Source organism: Pseudophryne corroboree, chromosome 4, assembly GCF_028390025.1.
Source record: "Pseudophryne corroboree isolate aPseCor3 chromosome 4, aPseCor3.hap2, whole genome shotgun sequence".
NCBI lineage: Eukaryota > Metazoa > Chordata > Amphibia > Anura > Myobatrachidae > Pseudophryne > Pseudophryne corroboree.
In genome coordinates, this window is record NC_086447.1 from 401155857 (window position 1) to 401176842 (window position 20986).

General features: G+C 42.0%; 1 protein-coding gene across 2 annotated transcripts in view; it reads left to right on the forward strand.

The window, feature by feature from the left end:
- The window catches only part of LOC134911459 (isoaspartyl peptidase/L-asparaginase-like), a 153776-nt gene extending 133359 nt beyond the window's left edge, over positions 1–20417 (forward strand). The window contains exons 1-2 of one of the 2 annotated variants that reach the window (XR_010176593.1): positions 8074–8182; positions 20153–20226. Coding sequence is in view for 1 of the 2 variants with exons in the window: in XM_063919657.1 (XP_063775727.1) it covers positions 20153–20361 (209 nt within the window). In the remaining variant the exon portion in view is untranslated. Of the gene's footprint in view, positions 1–8073; positions 8183–20152 lie in introns of those variants that run through there. The other variant, XM_063919657.1, reaches the window with a different exon arrangement.
- The last annotated feature ends 569 nt before the right edge of the window (positions 20418–20986 follow it).

Genomic DNA, 20986 nt, shown 5'->3' on the forward strand with positions numbered 1-20986 from the left:
TCCCCATGAGCGTAAATGGGAACAGGACCTTGGCCCACCCCCTGCAGAGGACTCATGGGAAATCATCAGGCAAAACGTAGCCCAGTCCTCAATTTCCTCCTTAGTGAAGGAAAATTCTTATAAAGTCTATACTAGATGGTATCGGGTCCCAGCAACACTGCATAAGATTTTTCCCGGGTCATCCCCATTATGTTGGCGCGGATGTGGCCAGACTGGAGACTTTAAGCACATCTGGTGGTCTTGCCCCAAAATATGCGCGTTTTGGGCACAGGTGGAAACCCTCATTGGTTCCATTTTCCACTCGCGAGTAGTATTGGGCCCTTGGTCGGCCCTCCTGGGCCTACCTCTCCCCAACTTTGACATCCAGGCGAGTAACCTAGTACTCCAAATTCTACACGCCGCTAGATGTGTGATAGCTAAAAATTGGAAAAAAACCATTACCCCCCCTAGGAGCATGTTGATAGCCAAAATATGGCATATCTCCATGATGGAGAAAATCACGGCCTCTTTACGGGACAGGTCAGGGAAATATAGGAGAATATGGGACCCATGGTTCACCTATACTACGCCCTCTAATGCCGGAGTGTGACTCCCTCCGTCATATGGTTCTCAATAAGCAAAAGAAGTAATATACTGTCCACAGTTATAAATCTGGTAAAGAGTCCAGTTAGGAGGTGCTACCTCCCTTGACATGGTTTTACCCTGTATGTATGTTACTATGATGATCCCCCACTCTCCCCCACCCCCCCCCCCGTCCCTTCTCCCCCTCTCTCTCTTATTCTCTTCTTTTCTTTTCTCCTTCTATCCTTCTCTTTATTTTTAAGTTAAACACAAAAAATTGCTGTCGATATATAAATATATGGTTGCGATGATGTACTTCCCTGTTGATGCTACAATTGGTTATTCCCCACGGGATAACGTGTATGTAATTTTGAATATCTCATTTGGAGTCATCATCTCCTGTTTGTCTTGTACCAGCATATTCGACTTCTCTTCAATAAAAATATATTTAAAAAAAAAAAAAGAATACTGCTGAAATGTGGGATGCTTTTAACAGTTTGCTCAATAAATATACTCCATAAATTAATTCCCATGGGCAGCCAACACAGGAGTTCTAAATACAAACCGATGTGGCTTAATAAGAAGGTTAAGGAAGAAATGGATAAAAAGAGGTTCACTTTTAAAGTGTTCAAATCAGATGGGAAGGTGGGGTCATTCCACTACTACAAGGAATGTAACAAGAAATGCAAAAAAAATCAGAACAGCTAAAATAGAAAACAAAAAGCAAATAGCTAAGGAGAGTAAAACAAACCCTAAAAAGTTTTTTAAGTATATATATATATGGTAAAATTTAAAAAAGAGAATATAGGACCTTTAATAGGAGAGTTAGGAGTATTGATTAATGATGACAAACAAAAAGCAGAAATATTGAATATATTTTTTTCATCAGTGTTTACTAGACAGGACCAGATGGTGGCGGTAGTGAATAACATAAGTAATGATAATGTACCATTGCTGAGTACTTGTTTAAGTGAGGAAGTAGTCTGTGAGAGACTAACAAAAATGAAGATTAATAAATCTCCTGGTCCAGATGGACTTCATTCAAGGGTTCTTATGGAGCTAAACTCAGAATTAGGCCTTTATATATGATTTTCTCTGATTCAATTAAAACAGGATTGATACCAAAGGACTGGCGTATAGCAGAGGTAATCCCAATATTTAAAAATGAAATCAAAACATCCTGGCAACCATAAACCAGTTAGTTTGACATCTATAGTGGGGAAAATATTGGAAGGAATATTAAGGGATTGCATACAGGATTACTTGGATACCTCCAATGTTATTTATAGGATTCAGCATGGTTTTGTGAGGAACAGGTCATGCTAAACTAACTTAATTAGCTTCTATGAGAAAGTGAGCGATAATCTTGATCAGGGAAACTAAGCTGATGTGGTCTATTTAGATTTTTCTAAAGCCTTCAATACAGTGCCTCATATGAGGCTGATTTTCAAATTAAGAGAGCTCGGCCTAAGAAACACTATTTGTACTTGGATAAGTAATTGGATGGATAACAGGGAACAGCAAGTTGTGGTTAATGGGATGTACTCCAACTGGGCAGCTGTATTCAGTGGAATACTGCAAGGGTCAGTACTCCGGCCAATACTGTTCAATATATTTATTAATGACCTACGAATAGGTCTGGAAAGCACAGTTTCAATTTTTGCTGATGATACCAAGCTATGTAGGGTAATTAACTCAGAAAAGGATTCAGAGTCCCTACAGAGGGGGTGCTCATTGATAATACACTTAACAACAATACCCAATGTTAAACTGCAGTAATAAAGGCAAATAAGGTATACCAGTATGCATAAAATGGGGTATTGAGACAAGGGATGAAAGTGTAATCCTATCGCTATATAAATCATTGATACGTCCATATCTTGAATATTGTGTACAATTCTGGGCATCACACTATAAAAAGGATATTGATAAAGGGGTTAGAGACACTGGATTATGAGGAAAGGATTACTAGGTTAAATATGTTTACACTTGAAAAAAGGCGTCTAAGAGGAGACATTATAAATATTTTAAAAATATATAAAGGGACAATACATGGAGCTAACTGGAGATCTGTTTATTGAGAGATCTCTACACAGGACACGCGGACAATAAATAAAGGCCTGCTGGGATATAAGGATTAGAACACTATATTAAAGCTAAGAGAATCCCAAGAGGCCCAAGAATACAAATAAAATCCAACATTTGGCATGGACAATCAAAAAATTATTAATAAGTGTTCTATTAATTTGATGAAATTGATAACTACTGAAAAGAAAAAAACTACTTATAATAGAGGAGGAGCATAAAAGCAATGAACAATTATTGATGACCCACCTGGACAAAGAAGAATTCAAGGCCAATGACCTGACCCTTACTAAGAAATTTGAGCGAACTGAGAAAGAAGTTATGAAAGGGAAAGGAAAGACGTTCCAGCGGGACAAGCAGGACTACTTCACTAAAAAAGTGAAAATTTTGAGCAGATTTCAAGTAACTCGGTTCCAAAAGATCCCAGTACATCAACATCAAAGAAACAAAAGAGGGAAGACAACACCATACCAAAAGAAAAGGAATTCGGGATCAACACAATGAAAATCCTTACTCTCCCCATATCAGAGCTATCACAACAAAGAACAGAGATTCTCAGATTCAATTTTTTTATCCTGAGCTCTAACTAAAGACAATCTATGCTCCCAGAGAAAGACATTTTTCATAGAAATATTCAAGCTAACATCCCTACAAACTATTTTGCAATCAATTAGCAAGCCAGCAAGTGAGGTCTTGGGTCAAACAACATGTAACCTCCATCTTAGTTTTCTTTGCTGTAAAAAGTCTTTCTTGTCCAATACATGCATCACATTGATGAAGTCCTAAGGACAGGATGATATGTATTGAGACTGTTTACCTTGGTGTCCTCCAGCAGACAGATAAGCTCTATTGATTTTATTATCTTGTTCGTGTGCTATATGCCATTTGTTGCCCACAGCTGTGAATAAAAATGTATATTTTTATTGTAAGAAGCCTGCTCTGTATGATTATTTTATTTGTTCATTATTGACAATCACAGTACTCATTTGCGGTATATGCAGTTTGAAATGGTGCACACTATGTTTTATTTGTTTCATTACATACTGTATATCTACATATGATGGTCATATGACTGAAGACAAATCAGTTGAGATAAGTTACTGGATATAATTATCTTCCACTTTTTTATATGGTGTTAGCTGACACAATTGCTTATACACTAGAAGCACTCTATATTCACTGTATTTACTATATATATATATATTTATTTATTTATTTACAGTGTGTATGTATATATATATATATATATACACAGTATATAAAAAGTTGTTTTTTTGAGGAGCGCTCTAATTGAATAGATGTTTCTACTATAGATGTGAACAGAGGATGGACTGTTATTACCTTATGTACAAGTACACCCAATAAATACATAAAAAAAAATTATTAAACTATAAATAAATGATTCAGAAATTCATTTTCATAAGCATTTTTTTATAAAACACCAAAAAGATGTCAACAACTTGAGGGCTTGTTTTCCCATTCACTTTTTGTTAGAGCAGTATTAAAGTATTTCACCAGCGCGTTTCATCTGTGGCGACTTCTTCAGGGGTGTTAATTCTCAGATAATTGAGCTTTTCATATTTTGGTGACAGGAATTGTTTTCATTCTCAGATGATAATTTAGAGAAATACAACATAATCAAGAGCGGACAATTGTGCTAAAAAGTATATAGAGTGATCTTAATTGTATTCCACAGATTAGGTAATTTTTAACCTGATTTCCTATTTGTAGGACTCTAGGGACATAAATTGTGGCGATTGGCTTTAACAGATTGTATTAAAGTTCTTAATGGTTTGTCCAAAAATCCTATATTGACCAGCAGCATTCAATCGCCTCTGTGTGGTCTGGAGTCCAAATGCATATACAGGGTGATTCAAAAGTCACAGTACACCATTTTGTTTCACAAACTGTGCAGGAAATGGGAAAACTGAATACTCCAGTAAGGTATGGGTGAGGTGAGCTATCTTTTAGGGTATGTGCCGACCAAGTACACCATCTTGAATCTAAGTCAGTTTTCCCATTTTCTACACAGGTTTTTGAAACAAAAGGGTGTACTGCGACCTTTGAATCACTATATAATAAATATATCATTTTCACTGAAGGCACCCGTCAAGTACTCTTACAAAGCAATTGAGTGCAGGTTCTATACACAGGAGTGTGTATATATATATATATAGAGAGAGAGAGAGAGAGAGAGAGAGAGAGAGAGAAAACAAAATACTGTGAGCGCACAATAATTAGTTCAACTCCTCTGTGGAAATACAAGTCCAATAATGAGTCAGACAATTACCAGACCAGTGCTAATTCCTCCCAGCACTAATTTCTTATGATCTGTATGCACACTGATTCAGCTGTCGTCCTCCAGGGAAACCCGACTCCACCCGGGAAAAAGAGAATCTATAAGGAGAGATGAATGGAGGCACCAATAGTGCATTAAAAGAATACCATTTTATTAAAATATCTTCACCGAGCACATTGATAAAAAAAGCATACCAGAGGTGGCGGTTAAACCACCGCTAGCATGTAAATACCACAGGTCCCGAATAGTCATGCACACCATCAAGTCTTTAGACCGGGATCACCATTCACGTCAAGCCATGCCCCTACGTGTTTCGTCACCAGGACTTCATCAGAGGGCCTGGCTTGACCACTTCCACACCTATCTTTTATACAGAGATCACACCTGTGTTTCCTTAATTGGTTTCACAATGACTGGTATCTAGCAGGAATGGCTATATACAATTAAATCTTTACAAAGGCACATTTTATGTCTATTTAACATTTATATAAATAAGTCATATTAAAAACATCATTAGTCATAAAAAAATGTGCAAACACGTCAGAACACATTTAAACAGTACCGCATTTATCAATAGGAATATGCTCTAATCCAATAAATTTTATACTTGAGGGATCACATCCTTGATGTTGATTAAAGTGTTGTGGGGACACTATGGTTCTCAACATTATTCTTAATATTTCTGAAATGTTCTAAGATACGTAGCTTCAAAACTCTCTTTGTCTTGCCTACGTACCTTTTACCACAACCACACATCAATAAATAGACAACATGTGTAGTATTATAATTAATAAAACTTTTCATTCTAAACTTTTGTTCAGGATTATCAATGCTAGTAAAATTTCTTGTCCCTTTAATACCATGAGAACACATTTTACATTTACCACAGGTAAAAAACCCTTCTAGTCTTTTTAAAGGCACAGTGCCAATTTCATGCATTGAAGGAAGTAAACTAGGTGCAAGGCTTGATTTTAAAGTTCTTGCTCGCTTATAAACAATGTCAGATTTCTATCCCATATATTCAGACAATACAGGATCCATTTTGATAATATGCCAATACTGGGCTAAGCTGTTCTGAATTTCATTACTATAAGAGTTATACTGTAAAGTGTAAAATCTATGGTGTCTAAGAGTAAATTGGAAAAAATACAGATAGTGTAAAAGGATAGTAGCTTCCTAAGTGACATTAAAGGATTTTTTAACTGTGGGAGCTGGAAAAAGTCTGCAATAGAGCAGAAAAGGGAACTAAGGGGGTAATTCCAAGTTGATCACAGCAGGAAATTTTTTAGCAGTTGGGCAAAAGCATGTGCACTGCAGGGGAGGCAGATATAACATGTGCAGAGAGAGTTAGATTTGGGTGTGGTGTGTTCAATTTGCAATCTAATTTGCAGTGTAAAAATAAAGCAGCCAGTATTTACCCTGCACAGAAATAAAATAACACACCCAAATCTAACTCTTTCTGCACATGTTATATCTGCCTCCCCTGCAGTGCACATGGTTTTACCCAACTGCTAAAAAAATTCCTGCTGCGATCAACTTGGAATTACCCCCTAAGTCAGAGGTTCCCAAACTGTGTGCCGTGGCTCCCTGGGGTGCCTCGGGACACTTGCAGGGGTGCCCTGGGTTGGTGGTTCAGGACCAATTCAAATTATCCATGGTCAATATAATAGACAAAACCAGTGCTGGTGGCTGCCAGTCATAAAATATGTGGCCAAACAGAAGCAAATCTTGTCCCTCACCACACAACTGACCCTAAGGATGACTTATAAACGCGATCTACTTAATGTAATATTTCTTTCTAAATTTCTCAATAAGAAATTTTTGGCCTAGGGGTGCCGTGAAAAAAATTCTGATATTCTAGGGCGCCGTGATTCAAAAAAGTTTGGAAACCACTGCCCTAAGTCATTTATGGGGAATGTGGATCAGAAACCAAAAACTATAAAGACGTTTATTAATTGCAATACTACATTCTGCATATACATGTTAACTTGCCCCTGTAGCATTAACTAGATAGTCAAGACAAAGAGGGTGTTAAAAATTAGAATATTAGAACACGCCAGAAACATAAAAAACCGAGTGTTGAATCATAGTATACTACGTCATTTTAGTGAACATCATGGTGCTGATCTAGATTCTTTGAGATTTATTGGGCTAGAACATGTACCGGTGGATAAAAACAGGGGTGACAGGGAGCAGGTACTTCTAAAATGTGAGACCTTCTGGATCCTTTCTTAAGACACTTTAATTTCAAGAGGTCTCAACGAAGATTTTGATACGGTTATATACCCTTTAAATGTCGATTATATATAGATGCTTTGGAGGTATTCAAGCATCTTTAATGTACTGTTCTGCTCTAAGTTCTCAACTACCATTTGATTATTTTTAATATCTTGTTTTACATGTCTTGTTGTAACATTGCTGCTAGTATTGAAACTGCTATAAATGGAATGCTCTGATTATGAAATCTGCTAATAGATGAAGTATGTTCTAGTGGAGTAATTGCTCCAGGTGTAATATTCATTAAGTTGCATCTGTGTAAAACCAGCACTATAAATTACAGAAAGGTAAATTAGGGAGAGAGGTAAAATCATCTCAATTTTATGTAACACTTTAAATGATTCTATTATAGGTGACTGGATCGGGCTTTATTCCATCTAAGATGTAATACTGCTATCTCTGTTGTTTTATATAAAATGTGTCTTTTAGTGAAGATTTAACAAAGTAAGATTATAACAGGGTTATGTACCCTATAATAATAATAATAATAATAATAATAATAATAATAATATACTTTATTTGTCATCAACAAAACGGTCAAGAAATGCTGACTACATATAGATGCTTTGGAGGTATTCAAGCATTTTTAATGTAATGTATTGTTCTGTTCAAATTTCTCAGCTACTGCTTGTTTCTTTTTAATATCTTGTTTAACATTTGTGTAACATTGCTGCTAGTATTGAAATTGTTATAAATGGAATGCTCTGATTATGAAATCTGCTAATAGATGAGGCATGTTTTAGTGGAGTAATTGCTCCAGGTGTCATGATTCATTAAGCTACATCTGTGTGAAACCAGCACTATAAATGACAGGCATCACGTCCAGCAGGCCAGCCTACTGATGAAGCTACATGCAAAACTAGTAGAGGCGTGGCCTGCTAGATGTACCCGCCTCCAAGCTGACCACCAGTCTGTGCCTTCTGCCTGTGTCGGTGTCCCGACGAGTCGCTGCATTGTCCCGTAAGCCACTGGCACGGTGTGAGGTCCCGGTTCCCAGTGCAGCACAGCTCTTACCAGCAGGGAGAGATTGGAGCTTTCATTCTGTATACATCGGGGGTAATTCCAAGTTGATCGCAGCAGGATTTTTGATAGCAATTGGCAAAACCATGTGCACTGCAGGGGAGGCGATATAACATGTGCAGAAAGAGTTAGATTTGGTGGGTTATTTTGTTTCTGTGCAGGGTAAAAACTGGCTGCTTTATTTTTACACTGCAAATTAGATTGCAGATTGAACACACCACACCCAAATCTAACTCTCTCTGCACATGTTATATCTGCCTCCCCTGCAGTGCACATGGGGGGTCATTCCGAGTTGTTCGCTCGCAAGCTGTTTTTAGCATCTTTACACACGCTAAGCCGCCACCTACTGGGAGTGAATCTTAGCATCTTAAAATTGCGAACGAAAGATTCTCAAAATTGCGATTACACACCTCTTAGCAGTTTCTGAGTAGCTTGAACCTTACTCGGCATCTGCGATCAGTTCAGTGCTTGTCGTTCCTGGGTTGACGTCATAAACACACCCAGCGTTCGCCCAGACACTCCTCCGTTTCTCCAGCCACTCCCGCGTTTTTCCCAGAAACGGTAGCGTTTTTCCGCACACACCCATAAAACGGCCAGTTTCCGCCCAGTAACACCCACTTCCTGTCAATCACACTACGATCACCAGAACGAAGAAAAAGCCGTGAGTAAAATTCCTAACTGCATAGCAAATTTACTTGGCGCAGTCGCACTGCGGACATTGCGCATGCGCACTAAGCGGAAAATCGCTGCGATGCGAAAAAAATTACAGAGCGAACAACTCGGAATGACCCCCATAGTTTTGCCCAATTGCTAACAAAAATCCTGCTGCGATCAACTTGGAATTACCCCCATCATGTGGTAACCAGTCCACACGGGTGAGAACCTCGGAACTCATTCATTTAATGTGGATTCTATGTCACAGTGATCTTAAGTGTTAATGTGGATCCTTTGTTACCCTATTTTAAATAAGTGATTTGCACTATGTGCACCCCCTCCTTCTGTTTCTGTATTTAGAGTATCTCACTCCAGGAGTCCGGAGTTTCTATAGGAGGGGTGCAGCGGTTTTTAAAGGAGGGTACTCACAGAGAGATCCATGCTTAAAATCTAAGCAATTTGACTATATTGCTTAGATTTTAAGCACAGATCACTCGTGTGTACCCCCCTCAGCGATAGCGATGCGCGGCCCCGCACATCGCTATCGCCGGTGCTAGATTGGCCTGCATGCAGGCTCAATCTAGCACGTCGCTCATTTCACCCGCTGGGTGAAATACCGCCCCCGTCCTCCCCCGCATCACTCAGCTCACATCGCGCTGTGCTGAGCGGCGTGAGAGATGTGTGCTGAGTGGTTCGCTCAGCACACATCTCTCCCGTGTATATGGGCCTTTAGAAAGGCTTTAAACCCAGTGATATATATCCCAGAGTTTTGACAACCTTGAGGATTCTTTTCCATTTTCTAGGTGGAAACTGAACATTGACCAGCGCACCTGTACACTATTTCGTTGATATACAGTATATACAGAAGTACTTATTTTGTATGTGATTTTATTTGCTTAATTTACTACAATGTAAGTACTTTTCATCCGTCTCGTGCTGGACTGCTTTCTAGATTTGGATATCATTAAGGTGGATGAAAAAAGTTCCAGAGGAAAGGATTTTATCCTGTGACCCTCAAGAAGTGTCTTATTAAAGCAAACACAGTTATATTATGGACACTATTTATTCTACAACAAACAATTGTTATTTGTACAATACACTATGGGGGTCATTACAAGATGATCGTAGCTGTGCTAAATTTAGCACAGCTATGATCATTCACACTGACATGCGGGGGGACGCCCAGCACAGGGCTAGTCCACCCCGCATGTCAGCGCCGACCCCCTTCCCTGCAGAAGTGTAAAGGCATCGCACAGCAGCAATGCCTTTGCACTTCAAGAGTAGCTCCCGACCAGCGCAGCTTTAGCATGCTGGCCGGGAGCTACTCGTCGCTGCTGGCCCGCAGCGGCTGCATATGACGTCACGCAGCCGCTGCGGGCTGCTCTCTGCACGGTCCGCTCACGACTGCATTGGCCGGACCACGCCCATGAAACGGCGGCCAAACGCTGCTGTTCCGCCCCCTCCAACCCAGCGACCGCCTCTGCCTGTCAATCAGGCAGTGGCGATCGTAGCCCAGCTACGGCCTTCAAAAGTCTGGCATGCGCCGGCGCACTACGGTACCTGTTTGCTTGGCTGCGATAAGAAGCAGCGGGCGAACGGGTCAGAATGACCCCCTATATTGTGAACAAAATCTTGTTTTTTTGTTTAACATTGTAATTTGGATTCGTTACTGGCAAGGATCTTACAGGATTAGCAGATTTTCTTAGTATTTTTTCAAACTAACACATCGAGGGTTTGTTGTATGTGTATGTATGTTTCTGCAACGGGGTACATTGTGTTCCACAGGAAAACATTGGGGTGTAGAGTGGATCTTTATCCAGAGGCACCAACAGGCTAAGGGGCCTATTTATCACCATCCACATCCAGGATGCGGGTGACAGGTGATAAAATCGCCCAAACTCGCACTGCGATAATTGATTACATTGCAGGGATGTATCAATTATCGCATGCAGGGATAGAGCTTGCGGTCAAGCTCTGTCCCTGCGATGACACTCCGCAGCATCATCGGGGTATTTTGCAGAAAAAATACCCCAATGTCCTGCTGCCCATGCGCCGCCCCTGCTGACATCGCAGCTACTGCAGCTGCCCGGTCTCCCCCCCCACTGTCACGACTACCCCCGCACGGTGCGGATCCCCCCCCAGCAGGATAACATTCTCACCAGTCCAGGGAGCCGGTCCGCGCTGCTTCTGCTGGACTGCCGGTCGCCGGATCCTGTGTGCCGCTGTGACCCCCAGTGCTGTAAAGTGCACTGCCGCTTGCAGCGTCACTTTGCTGCACCGGGGTCAGATTGCAGCACATGGGGGACCCGGCGCCCGGAAGCGCTCACCGTAGCAGCGGACACCGGCTCCTAGACAGGTGAGTATTTCTTTTTTTTCCTTATTACACTGTGATCAGTTCTGTGTGTCAATCGGACACACAAAGCTGATCACTGTAGCCAATTCCCGCTCAGCTTTGCCAGGGGCAGAGAAAGCTGGGCAAAAGGGTCCTTATTGCAGTGCTGCCCTGTGAACTTGCCAGCCTGAGCTGGCGAGATTATCACTGGGCACATTGCGGTATTTTTTGTGTAAATTTGGCCACATCACATTTCCCATTATAAGTATGGGGAATGCGATGTGACTTACTAAAAAAAAGTGAATTAAAGGGTTTGGAGCAGTTTTTCATGAAAACTGCTCCAAATGGCCTTTAATACATTCAGGTGATACTAAAAGAATGTGAAAAGGGTGTGAAAACACTCTCTTTCACATTATTTTAGTAAAAATAATGTTAATAAATAGACCCCTAAAGCTTTAGGCTGTCCCAGGATACATTGGAACCTCCTCTGTATCCCTGCCTCCAGGTACTGTGAGCTCAGTTTCGAGTTGGTGCCTGTAGCAGCAGGTCACCTAACAGGAGGACTGTACTGGGCAGCCCTGAAAAAGCTTTATCTGACAGAAAATTTCTTCAAAACTGGGCTATCAGCGCTGTATGTCATTTTGACACTTCAGCGCTGCAGCTCCATCACCTCCAAAGTGGCATCGCATACTCCTGTGGCTCAGTTCCCGGGTACTTGCAGGGGAGATGCTACGGCTTTAGGCACACGGTCACAGACGCTCTCCTGGTTCATGTGGCTGCTACGGGGAGGAGGTAAGAGGGTCCCCCAGGTGGACCCACCACTTAACCACATTCCTGATCGCATTCTAGGGAGATGGACTATGATGCTGGTGTGGACACTGTCATTGAGCAGGGACCCCACTATATCCGCCGGAGCTCAGGAATACAGGTCGGGTGTAACTCCTCTATTGATAAGGCTCCGTAGTACCAGTGGTGAGGTCCAGCATAGGGGAGTCGTGCTTGACCTGTAGCCTCTCCCCAGCCCAGGGCGACATCTACTTCAGATTTTCCCGCCCTGGAGCTGCCTCACACTCTCCCTCACTCCCTGACTGAGACGCTGGGCATCATCTTAGGAGTGTAGTTGCAGCTAGTCTCTGGGACTGCAGGGCAAAGTCTCCCTTGTAAATCCGCCTGTATACAGCGCTGTGACTTTACAAACACTTGAGTATTCTACATGTCTATATGCAGACAGCATTAGTTAAGAAAAAGTGTACTAAATTCAGAATATATTGTATAAGTTTTCTGATATATACCTCCGGTCTAGGACCGTGCTGTGATATATATATGTACATATATTAGTTCAGTGCAGTTTTATTGTCATACTAATAATTATCTGCAGTGCTAATGTGACTGTGTGTGCCTGTATCTGCTGTGAGGTTTCACATTCAGTGTTTCCCAGATCTATCACTATATTCTGTACCTTAAAAGACTAGGTGCATCAGGGTCATTTATATAGTGCATCACAGTATTTACCTATTCAGTGTATTCTACTGTTTACTCAGTCACATAATACCTGATTTATTCGCAGGTGTTGTGTACTGGGGACTCAGTCACATAGTATCGGATTTATTTGCAGGAATTATACTCTGGCTTCATTGTACTAAACCAGTCTTTGTTGCATTTTGGTTACAATGTCTAATAGGAAGGGCAGTAAATCTGTGGATGCCACTGCATCATGCAGAGTATGCAACAAAGATTTACTAGAGGGTGAAGCTGTGTATGATGGTCTGTATACCATGTGTCATAAACCATCTAGTCAGTCCACAACTCCTGTATTCAATCAGGAGTCACCCTGGGCTGTGTTCTCAAGCCTTATGGGCACTCTAATGGAATGCCAAATGTCCCCTATGGGACCACCTCTACCATTACAGTCTCAAATATTCCCTATGGTTAATCCGCCTTGGGCGGAAAACTTGTCTAACCAATTGCAGCAGTTGATTAATTCCTTGGTCAGACAAAAATCTGCCTCTTGTCACTCCCGTGTCACTGGGTCATCTAAGTGGACTGTTTCCTCCTCACAATCCACAAATCTCTCAGATGTTTCATCTGAAGAGGAGGGGGAGCATACTGTCCTGTCAGACACTGAATCAGGCGTTTCTGATGAGGATTATGCAATGTAAATTGATGTCCCTGCTCTAGTGGTTGCTATTAAGCAAATACTACATATCAGTGATGATGAGGAACCCACTACTGTCACCAAGAAAACTGACATGTTTAAATGGCAGAAGGTGGCTAAAAATCTGTTACTCCATTCTAACCATTTGGTTGACATCAGGCAGGATCCCTGCTCTAATCCAGGGAAGAAACTCCCTCTATCTAAACGGGCCTTAGCTCGCTACCCTCTCTCTGCAGAGTTATGTAACAAGTGGGAAAATTCACCGCCGGTGGACTCTCATGTCACCCGCCTAGAGGTGTTATCAACTCTGCCTGTCACCACTGTCACTTCACTGAAAGAACTGACAGACAAGCGTGTGGAGGGATGCCTGAAATTTATTTACTCCCTGACAGGTGACATAGACCCACTATTGATGCCTCCTGGGCTGCTAAAGGTATTGAAGCACGGGTTCAGGCATTAGAGGAAGAGCTGCACGAGGATATCTCTGACAATGCCAGACAATACATGTCTCATATCACCACCTCTTCTTATTATATTCAAGAGGCGTCCTCTGAGGCAGGTGTCAACTACGTCTGTCCTGGCTCGCCATATTCTGTGGTTGAGGTCATGGAAGGTGGATCTGTACTCCAAAAAGACCTTGGAGGTACTCTCTTTTAAGGGGGACATATTGTTTGGGAAAGACCTAAATAAAATTGTCTGCACTGGCAGCTGTCAAGACTGCCTTTCTCCCAAATACTAATCCTTCTGCACAGAAGGCAAAAGGTACCACTTTTCGTTCCTTTCGACCTCAAGGGAAATCAAAAGGTCAGGAATACTCGAGACAATCTTGTGCTTCCAAAACCACAAAGCCCAAGAAGAAGCAGTCCTGGGCAGCCCATCAGCCTGCTTCTAAACAAGACAAGCCTGCTGCTTGATGGGGTGGGCCTCCCCCTGAGGGACCCCAGGGTAGGAGGCCGACTTTTGCAGTTCACCCAGGTCTGGTTGAGATCACTTCAGACTCATGGGTGTGAGAAGTTGTCTCTCACGGGTATGCAGTCTCTTTCAAGAGACATCCCCCTTGCCAGTTTTGCACCACAGTCATCCCTTTGGATCCACTAAAGGCGCAAGCTCCGCAGCAGGTTGTGAGTTCTCTCCTGGATACAGGAGTGGTAGTGCCGGTACCTCTTTCCCAAAGGGGCAGTGGTTACTACTTGACCCTGTTTCTAGTCCCGAAACCCAGTGGGTCCTTCAAGCCTATACTCAACCTCAAATCACTACAAGTTTGTGAGAGTGTCCAAGTTCCGTATAGAGATGCTGCGCTCAGTTGTACTGGTGATGGAACTCGGAGACTATATGGTATCCCTGGATATTCAGTATGCATTCCTGCATATACCTATTGCCAAGTCACATCAGCAGTATCTGCGGTTTGTTATTGGCAACCTACACTATTAGTTCCAGGCTCTCCCATTTGGAGTGGCTACGGCTCCTTGGATCTTCACCAAATTCATGGCTGTAATGACGGCACATCTCCGTCGCCAGTGAGTCAGGATCCTGCCGTATTTGGACTACTTGCTAATCCTGGCAAACTCCCATGATGTCCTCCTCAGTCATCTACAACTGATGGTAAGCTTACTACAAGCCCACTGGTGGCTCATCAATTGGAAGAAATCCTCACTGGTCCAAGCTCAGAGCAAGGTGCACCTGGGGGAACTCCTGGACACACACAGTCAATGTCTGTTCCTGTCTCCGGAAAAAGTCCTGAAGCTTTAGGACATGATGAGATGCTTCCTTTGTAACCGCAGAGTGTCGATACACTCAGCGATGCAAGTACTTGGCCTGATGGTATCGGCATTCGACATGGTAGAGTACAATCAATTTCATTCCCGCCCTCTGCAGAGGTTAATTCTTTACAAGTGGAACGGCCTACCTCATTGGATCAAATCTCACATGATTACTTTGACTCTTGAGGTTCGTCATTCGCTGACCTGATGGCTACAGGACCAGAAATTGAGCAAGGGCCATCCCTTCTGGATCCCCGACTGGGTCCTGCTGACGATGGATGCTTCTGCGGGGATGGGGTGCAATGTTGGAGCAACACTCTTTCCAGGATCATTGAACCAAGGAGGAGTCTCTACTCCCAATAAACATTCTGGAGCTGTGGCCGGTGTTCAATGCATTAACTCTCGCCCTGCCTCTGGTCCAGAACAGGTCTGTTTGTCAGACAATGTCACCACAGTGGCATATATCAGTTATCAAGGCGGCACTCTAAGCTGCATGGCAATGTTGGAAGTGTCAAAAATCCTTTGATGGGCAGAACGTCATCTGCCAGCAATATCGGCAGTGTTCATTCCTGGTGCCCTGAACTGGGAAGCAGATTTCCTCAGTCGTCAGGATGTACACGCCAGAGAGTGTAGTCTTCATCTGGAAGTCTTTCAACTCCTAGTGGACATGTGGGGCCTACCAGACGTAGACCTGATGGCTTCTCGATACAATCACAAAAGTTCTGGTCTTCGGATCAAGGACCAGGGATCCTAAAGCAGCATTCATGGATGTACTAGTCATTCCATGGAACTTTTGGCTGCCTTACATGTTCCCTCCAGTGTCACTCCTGTCCAGGGTCTTGCGGAAGTTCAATCAAGAAGGAGGAATACTACTGCTAGTCGATCCGGCGTGGCCCAGACAACATTGGTTCTCAGACCTGCAGCTTCTATCGACAGAGCGTCCTCTTCTACTTCCTCAACGACCATACCTCCGAGGACAGGGCCCTTGTCTCTATCTAGGACTGGCTTTGACGGCATGGCTCTTGAAGCATCACTCCTGAGGGCCAAAGGATTCTCTGAAGCGGTCATCCAAACTATGTTGAAAGCCCGCAAACCAGCATCTGCCTGGAGCTATTACAGGGTCTGGAATTCTTACTTGACCTGGTGTGCTGATAAGAACTATGATGGGTACAGATTCAAAACATCCAGAATCCTGGCTTTCCTGTATCAAGGCCTGGACTTAGGCCTTCCTCTGGCCTCCCTCAAGGTTCACATTTCTGCCTTGTCAGTGTGGTTTCAGAGAAAAATTACATCTCTATCATACATTCACTCAGGGTGTGTTAAGGATTCAGCCTCCCTATGTCACTCCAGTGGCTCCATGGGATCTGCTTGTTGTCCTGAATGCCCTGCAAGAGTCTCCATTTGAACCTCTTGAGTGAGTGGACCTTAAATGGCTCACAGCCAAGGTCCTGTTTCTGTAGGAAAAAAAGAATATATTGAAAGCGCTGTCCAGTTTTAAGGAATATTTTATTTTAAAATATTTAAAATCACCAGAATTATATACATTCACATTTAAAATTAATCCTTAAGGGTCTCTATAAATATTAGATCCAACAATAACCAGTGGACATCAGTATTCCAAGGACTACTTTTGTCTTTGTAATACTTATTTGAAACACAACTGTGCACAGTGGATACAATTTCCATAAAACCGATACTCCTTATAGAAAGGCAACCATTGTATCAATGGCTCATGTAGGTAATTAATATAAATGTTCTCCCACAATATGCATCAAATAAAACAATCAACAGCCTCTTAATGTAAAATATAGCCTCCTAGAGGTTATATGATTAATATATCACAGTCCGATTCTTCTGAGGAAACAGCCGTTGTGATTTGGCTGAGAAACACGTCAAGAGTTGCTCCTAAAACAGCGTGGACACCAGTCTTTTGAAAGCGGCATAGAAGCCTCCAGTGCGGGCTGTGCTCCTGCCATTTAAACGGACCCGACATTGTGAGCCCAGCCGAGATCAAAGCCATCTGTCCCGAGGGTTTGCCTTAGCCAATACAGCAAATACTCCGGACAGTGAGAGGCGGGCCACTAGATCCTGGACGGCAGTAAGGTGCTTCCATGGAGACAAAGATCCAGCGAGAGGCGCAACCGCTGAGAACACATTGCGAGGTGGTCGCTTGATCACTAATGGCAGTGAGGCGGTGCAGTGCGCACAGGCTAGAACTGGATGCCTGGCTGGAGACGCGGCCACTACTATATTGGTGAGACACAACCGTTTAACATCTTATACAGCCTGATCGAGGTTCTATATCTACTGAGGAGCACGTTAAATTAACATCAATTAAGTGGAGTCTAATTACTGTTTCTGCTAGTCCAACTATTAGACGGGGACGCCCGTGAGAAATCATATTAATCATCCGGTTTGAGTATTCCCGGTGAGGAGAACTTATTGACTGTTAAAGTTTATTACTCCATTCACAAAATAGCATGCTCCACTTTCAGTGATATTGCTAACTATCTAGAGTTATAGGAATATCCCAGCGGGAGGATTCAAGTATTAATAAATCATCATATAATTCTCTAGATACAACTTGGACTGTGATATATTAATCATGTAACCTCTAGGAGGCTATATTTTACATTAAGAGGCTGTTGATTGTTTTATTTGATGCATATTGTGGGAGAACATTTATATTAATTACCTACATGACCCATTGATACAATGGTTGCCTTTCTATAAGGAGTATCGGTTTTATGAAAATTGTATCCACTGTGCACAGTTGTGTTTCAAATAAGTATTACAAAGACAAAAGTAGTCCTTGGAATACTGATGTCCACTGGTTATTGTTGGATCTAATATTTATAGAGACCCTTAAGGATTAATATTAAATGTGAATGTATATAATTCTGGTGATTTTAAATATTTTAAAATAAAATATTCCTTAAAACAAGACAGCGCTTTCAATATATCCTTTTTTTTCTACTGTTTTATGTAAATATTGGGATTCAACACCCCAAATATTTGAGGGCAGCAGTCTGTTTTAAGAGGAATTGAAGGTAAAGGTTCTGTGGGAATTAGGTAACTGACACACACAATTCAGTTTAGCGCATTCTTACTATTTTGGTATTTTTTCAAGGTCCTGTTTCTGTTGGCTATTGCCTCTGCTAGAAGGGTGTCGAACCTAGGCAATTTGTCCTGTCATCCACCCTTTCTAATACTACATCATGACCGGGTAGTTCTTAGATCTCTCCAAGGTTATTTACCGAAGGTGGTGTCATCTTTTCACCTTAACCAGGAGATTGTGGTTCCGGCATTTATCTCTTCGGATTTGTCCCCCAAAGAGCAGTCTTTGGATGTCGTAAGGGCTCTCCTTATATATGTGGAGAGGACTGCTTCTATCAGGAGTTCAGATACCCTTTTTGTACTGTTTGGTTTCCACAAACATGGCTGGCCTGCGCATAAGCAAACCTTGGCCAGATTGATTAGAAGGGTGATTGCACAAGCTTATGCGGCGGATGGACTCCCAGCTCCTGCTGCTATTAAAGCCCATTCTACTCTGTCTGTTGGACCTTCTGGGGCGGCCCGCCGTGGATTGTGCAAGGTCGCTACGTGGTCCTCAGTGAACACGTTCATTAGGTTCTAGCCTTTGTTACTTCTGCCTCCCAGGATGCTTCCTTTGGACGCCGGGTTCTCATACCCGTTAAAGCGCGTCCCCTCCCTTGAAGAACTGCTTTAGGACATCCCCGATGTTTTCCTGTGGAACACAGTGTATCCCACTGCAGGAAAGGAGAGTTATGGTAGACTTACCATTGTTAACTCTCTTTTTGCGAGGTACACTGGGTTCCACAGGGCACCCACCCTGACGAACCTAGCTTCTATGGGTTTGTATGGCTAAAGCCACTGGTCCCTTCTCCTGTCGTGAGAATGTGGTTCTATGTGACTAACAGCTGCCTTCTCTCTTACCTGCTCCTACATTGGACTGGTTAACGAAAGTGAGCTCATAGTGCCTGGAGGCGGGATTACAGAGGAGGCCCCAATGCATCCTGGGACAGCCTAAAACTTTAGCTTGTTGGTGCCTCTAGATCAAGATCCACTCTACACCCCTATGTTTTCCTGTGGAACCAAGTGTACCTCGCAGAAAGAGTTAACAATGTTAAGTCTACCATAACTCTCATATATAAAATCAGTGAAAGCGCAACATTATGGAGTCCATATCATATAGTCCACTTCCAATCTGACTCCAATCTAGTACAGCACCTTCTGCGGAAAAAAAACAAAATAACCTAAACCACAGTCACAGTTTATTCAGAACAAAGAAAGAATGGAGGGCACACAAGTGAGTATAATAAAAAGATAAACTTTTACTTCAATATATTCTCGTGTACATCAGGGTTTACAGTATCAAACAGAAACAAACTTTTAAAAGCCATAGGTTCTTTGCGGTCATTAGCCAATGGTGAATTTCCCAATAAGCATGTGTCTAGGGATGACACCTGCTGGGGGGTGGCACTTGGATGCATGTGTCGGTACTGTCAGACTGAAATGTACCAGTAACTGCAAAATATTTCCACTGTACTGTACCATATGCCATTTTGAATGGAGTGTAACCGGGTAAGCCATGCACATACTGCCCATGTAAGCTGTAATACTTAGTAAATATGTATACAAAAATAAAAATGTCATCGTTAGTGGCTTTTATTTATTATTCTATCAAATTGGCTAACATCAAATGAGGACTTATAACCAATCAATTAAGATAATAAAATTAGGGAGGGGGATGGACATTTTTATGTGCCTTGGGGCACCATTACCCCTAACTCCACCCCTGTCATTAGCGCATCCAGATCGCACAAACCAGTTCACCGGGCTCCACATGTCTACAAAGAGGATATTTCCTGTGTAATCCTGGCAACTTGAAGCAGCATGTGACATCACTGATATATATTGATTTTTCTTTTTATTATTATTGATATTGTATATCTATTAAACTAATATACATACCTTTTTTTAATTAGGTGAGACACCACAGAATGCTGCAGACCATGCTCTAGACTACATGAAAAACAGAGTACATGGCAGAGGTGGATTAATAGTTGTTAGCAAAACTGGTGAATGGGCAGCAAGATTTTCCACAAAAAGAATGGCATGGGCCAGCATTGACAACAATTTATTAACCTATGGGCTGAATCCTGGTGAAGCTTTCCAAGAAACTTTAGAGCTATAGAGATATTTTTTGTGATGTTATGGCATACATAAAAGTTGTATAGAACTGAAATATCGTACATTGCTTGAAAATTTATTATAACATTTAGCTGCTGGTCAGAGAAAGAATGCCTGATGAAATAAGTGTGAGGAAAGAAGTTTTTTTTAAGATGAGTGGTAAACTAATAAATTAACCTATATAAAACAATATATGAACAATCCCAATGTGCAACTGAAACTTCTGCAGCCCTATACACATAGAGACCACCAAAATTCCTATAAAAGTACAATTAACACAGAAAATTGGTATAGTTTAGCGCTCAGTCCTGTTTCAACAACATAATGTCAAAATATAACCTTTAAATCGGTGTAGTCCATAGAGTCAATGGAATACTTATTAACTCCCATTCTATTTCCCTTTGGATGTTTCCATGCATCACCTTGCCATGTACCTCAAAATGAAATAAAAAAAGTAGCATATGGTGTAGTCTGTTATGAACTAGAAAATGCACCAATGTGCATATAAAGCCAGAAGGACAGTATACCCGACTCACACTACAATAGGGTGAATATCTCCCATATAGGTATCTTTAGTCACCGATCGTTACACATGTCAAAGGTCAGAATAGACAGTCACCCTCACAGTA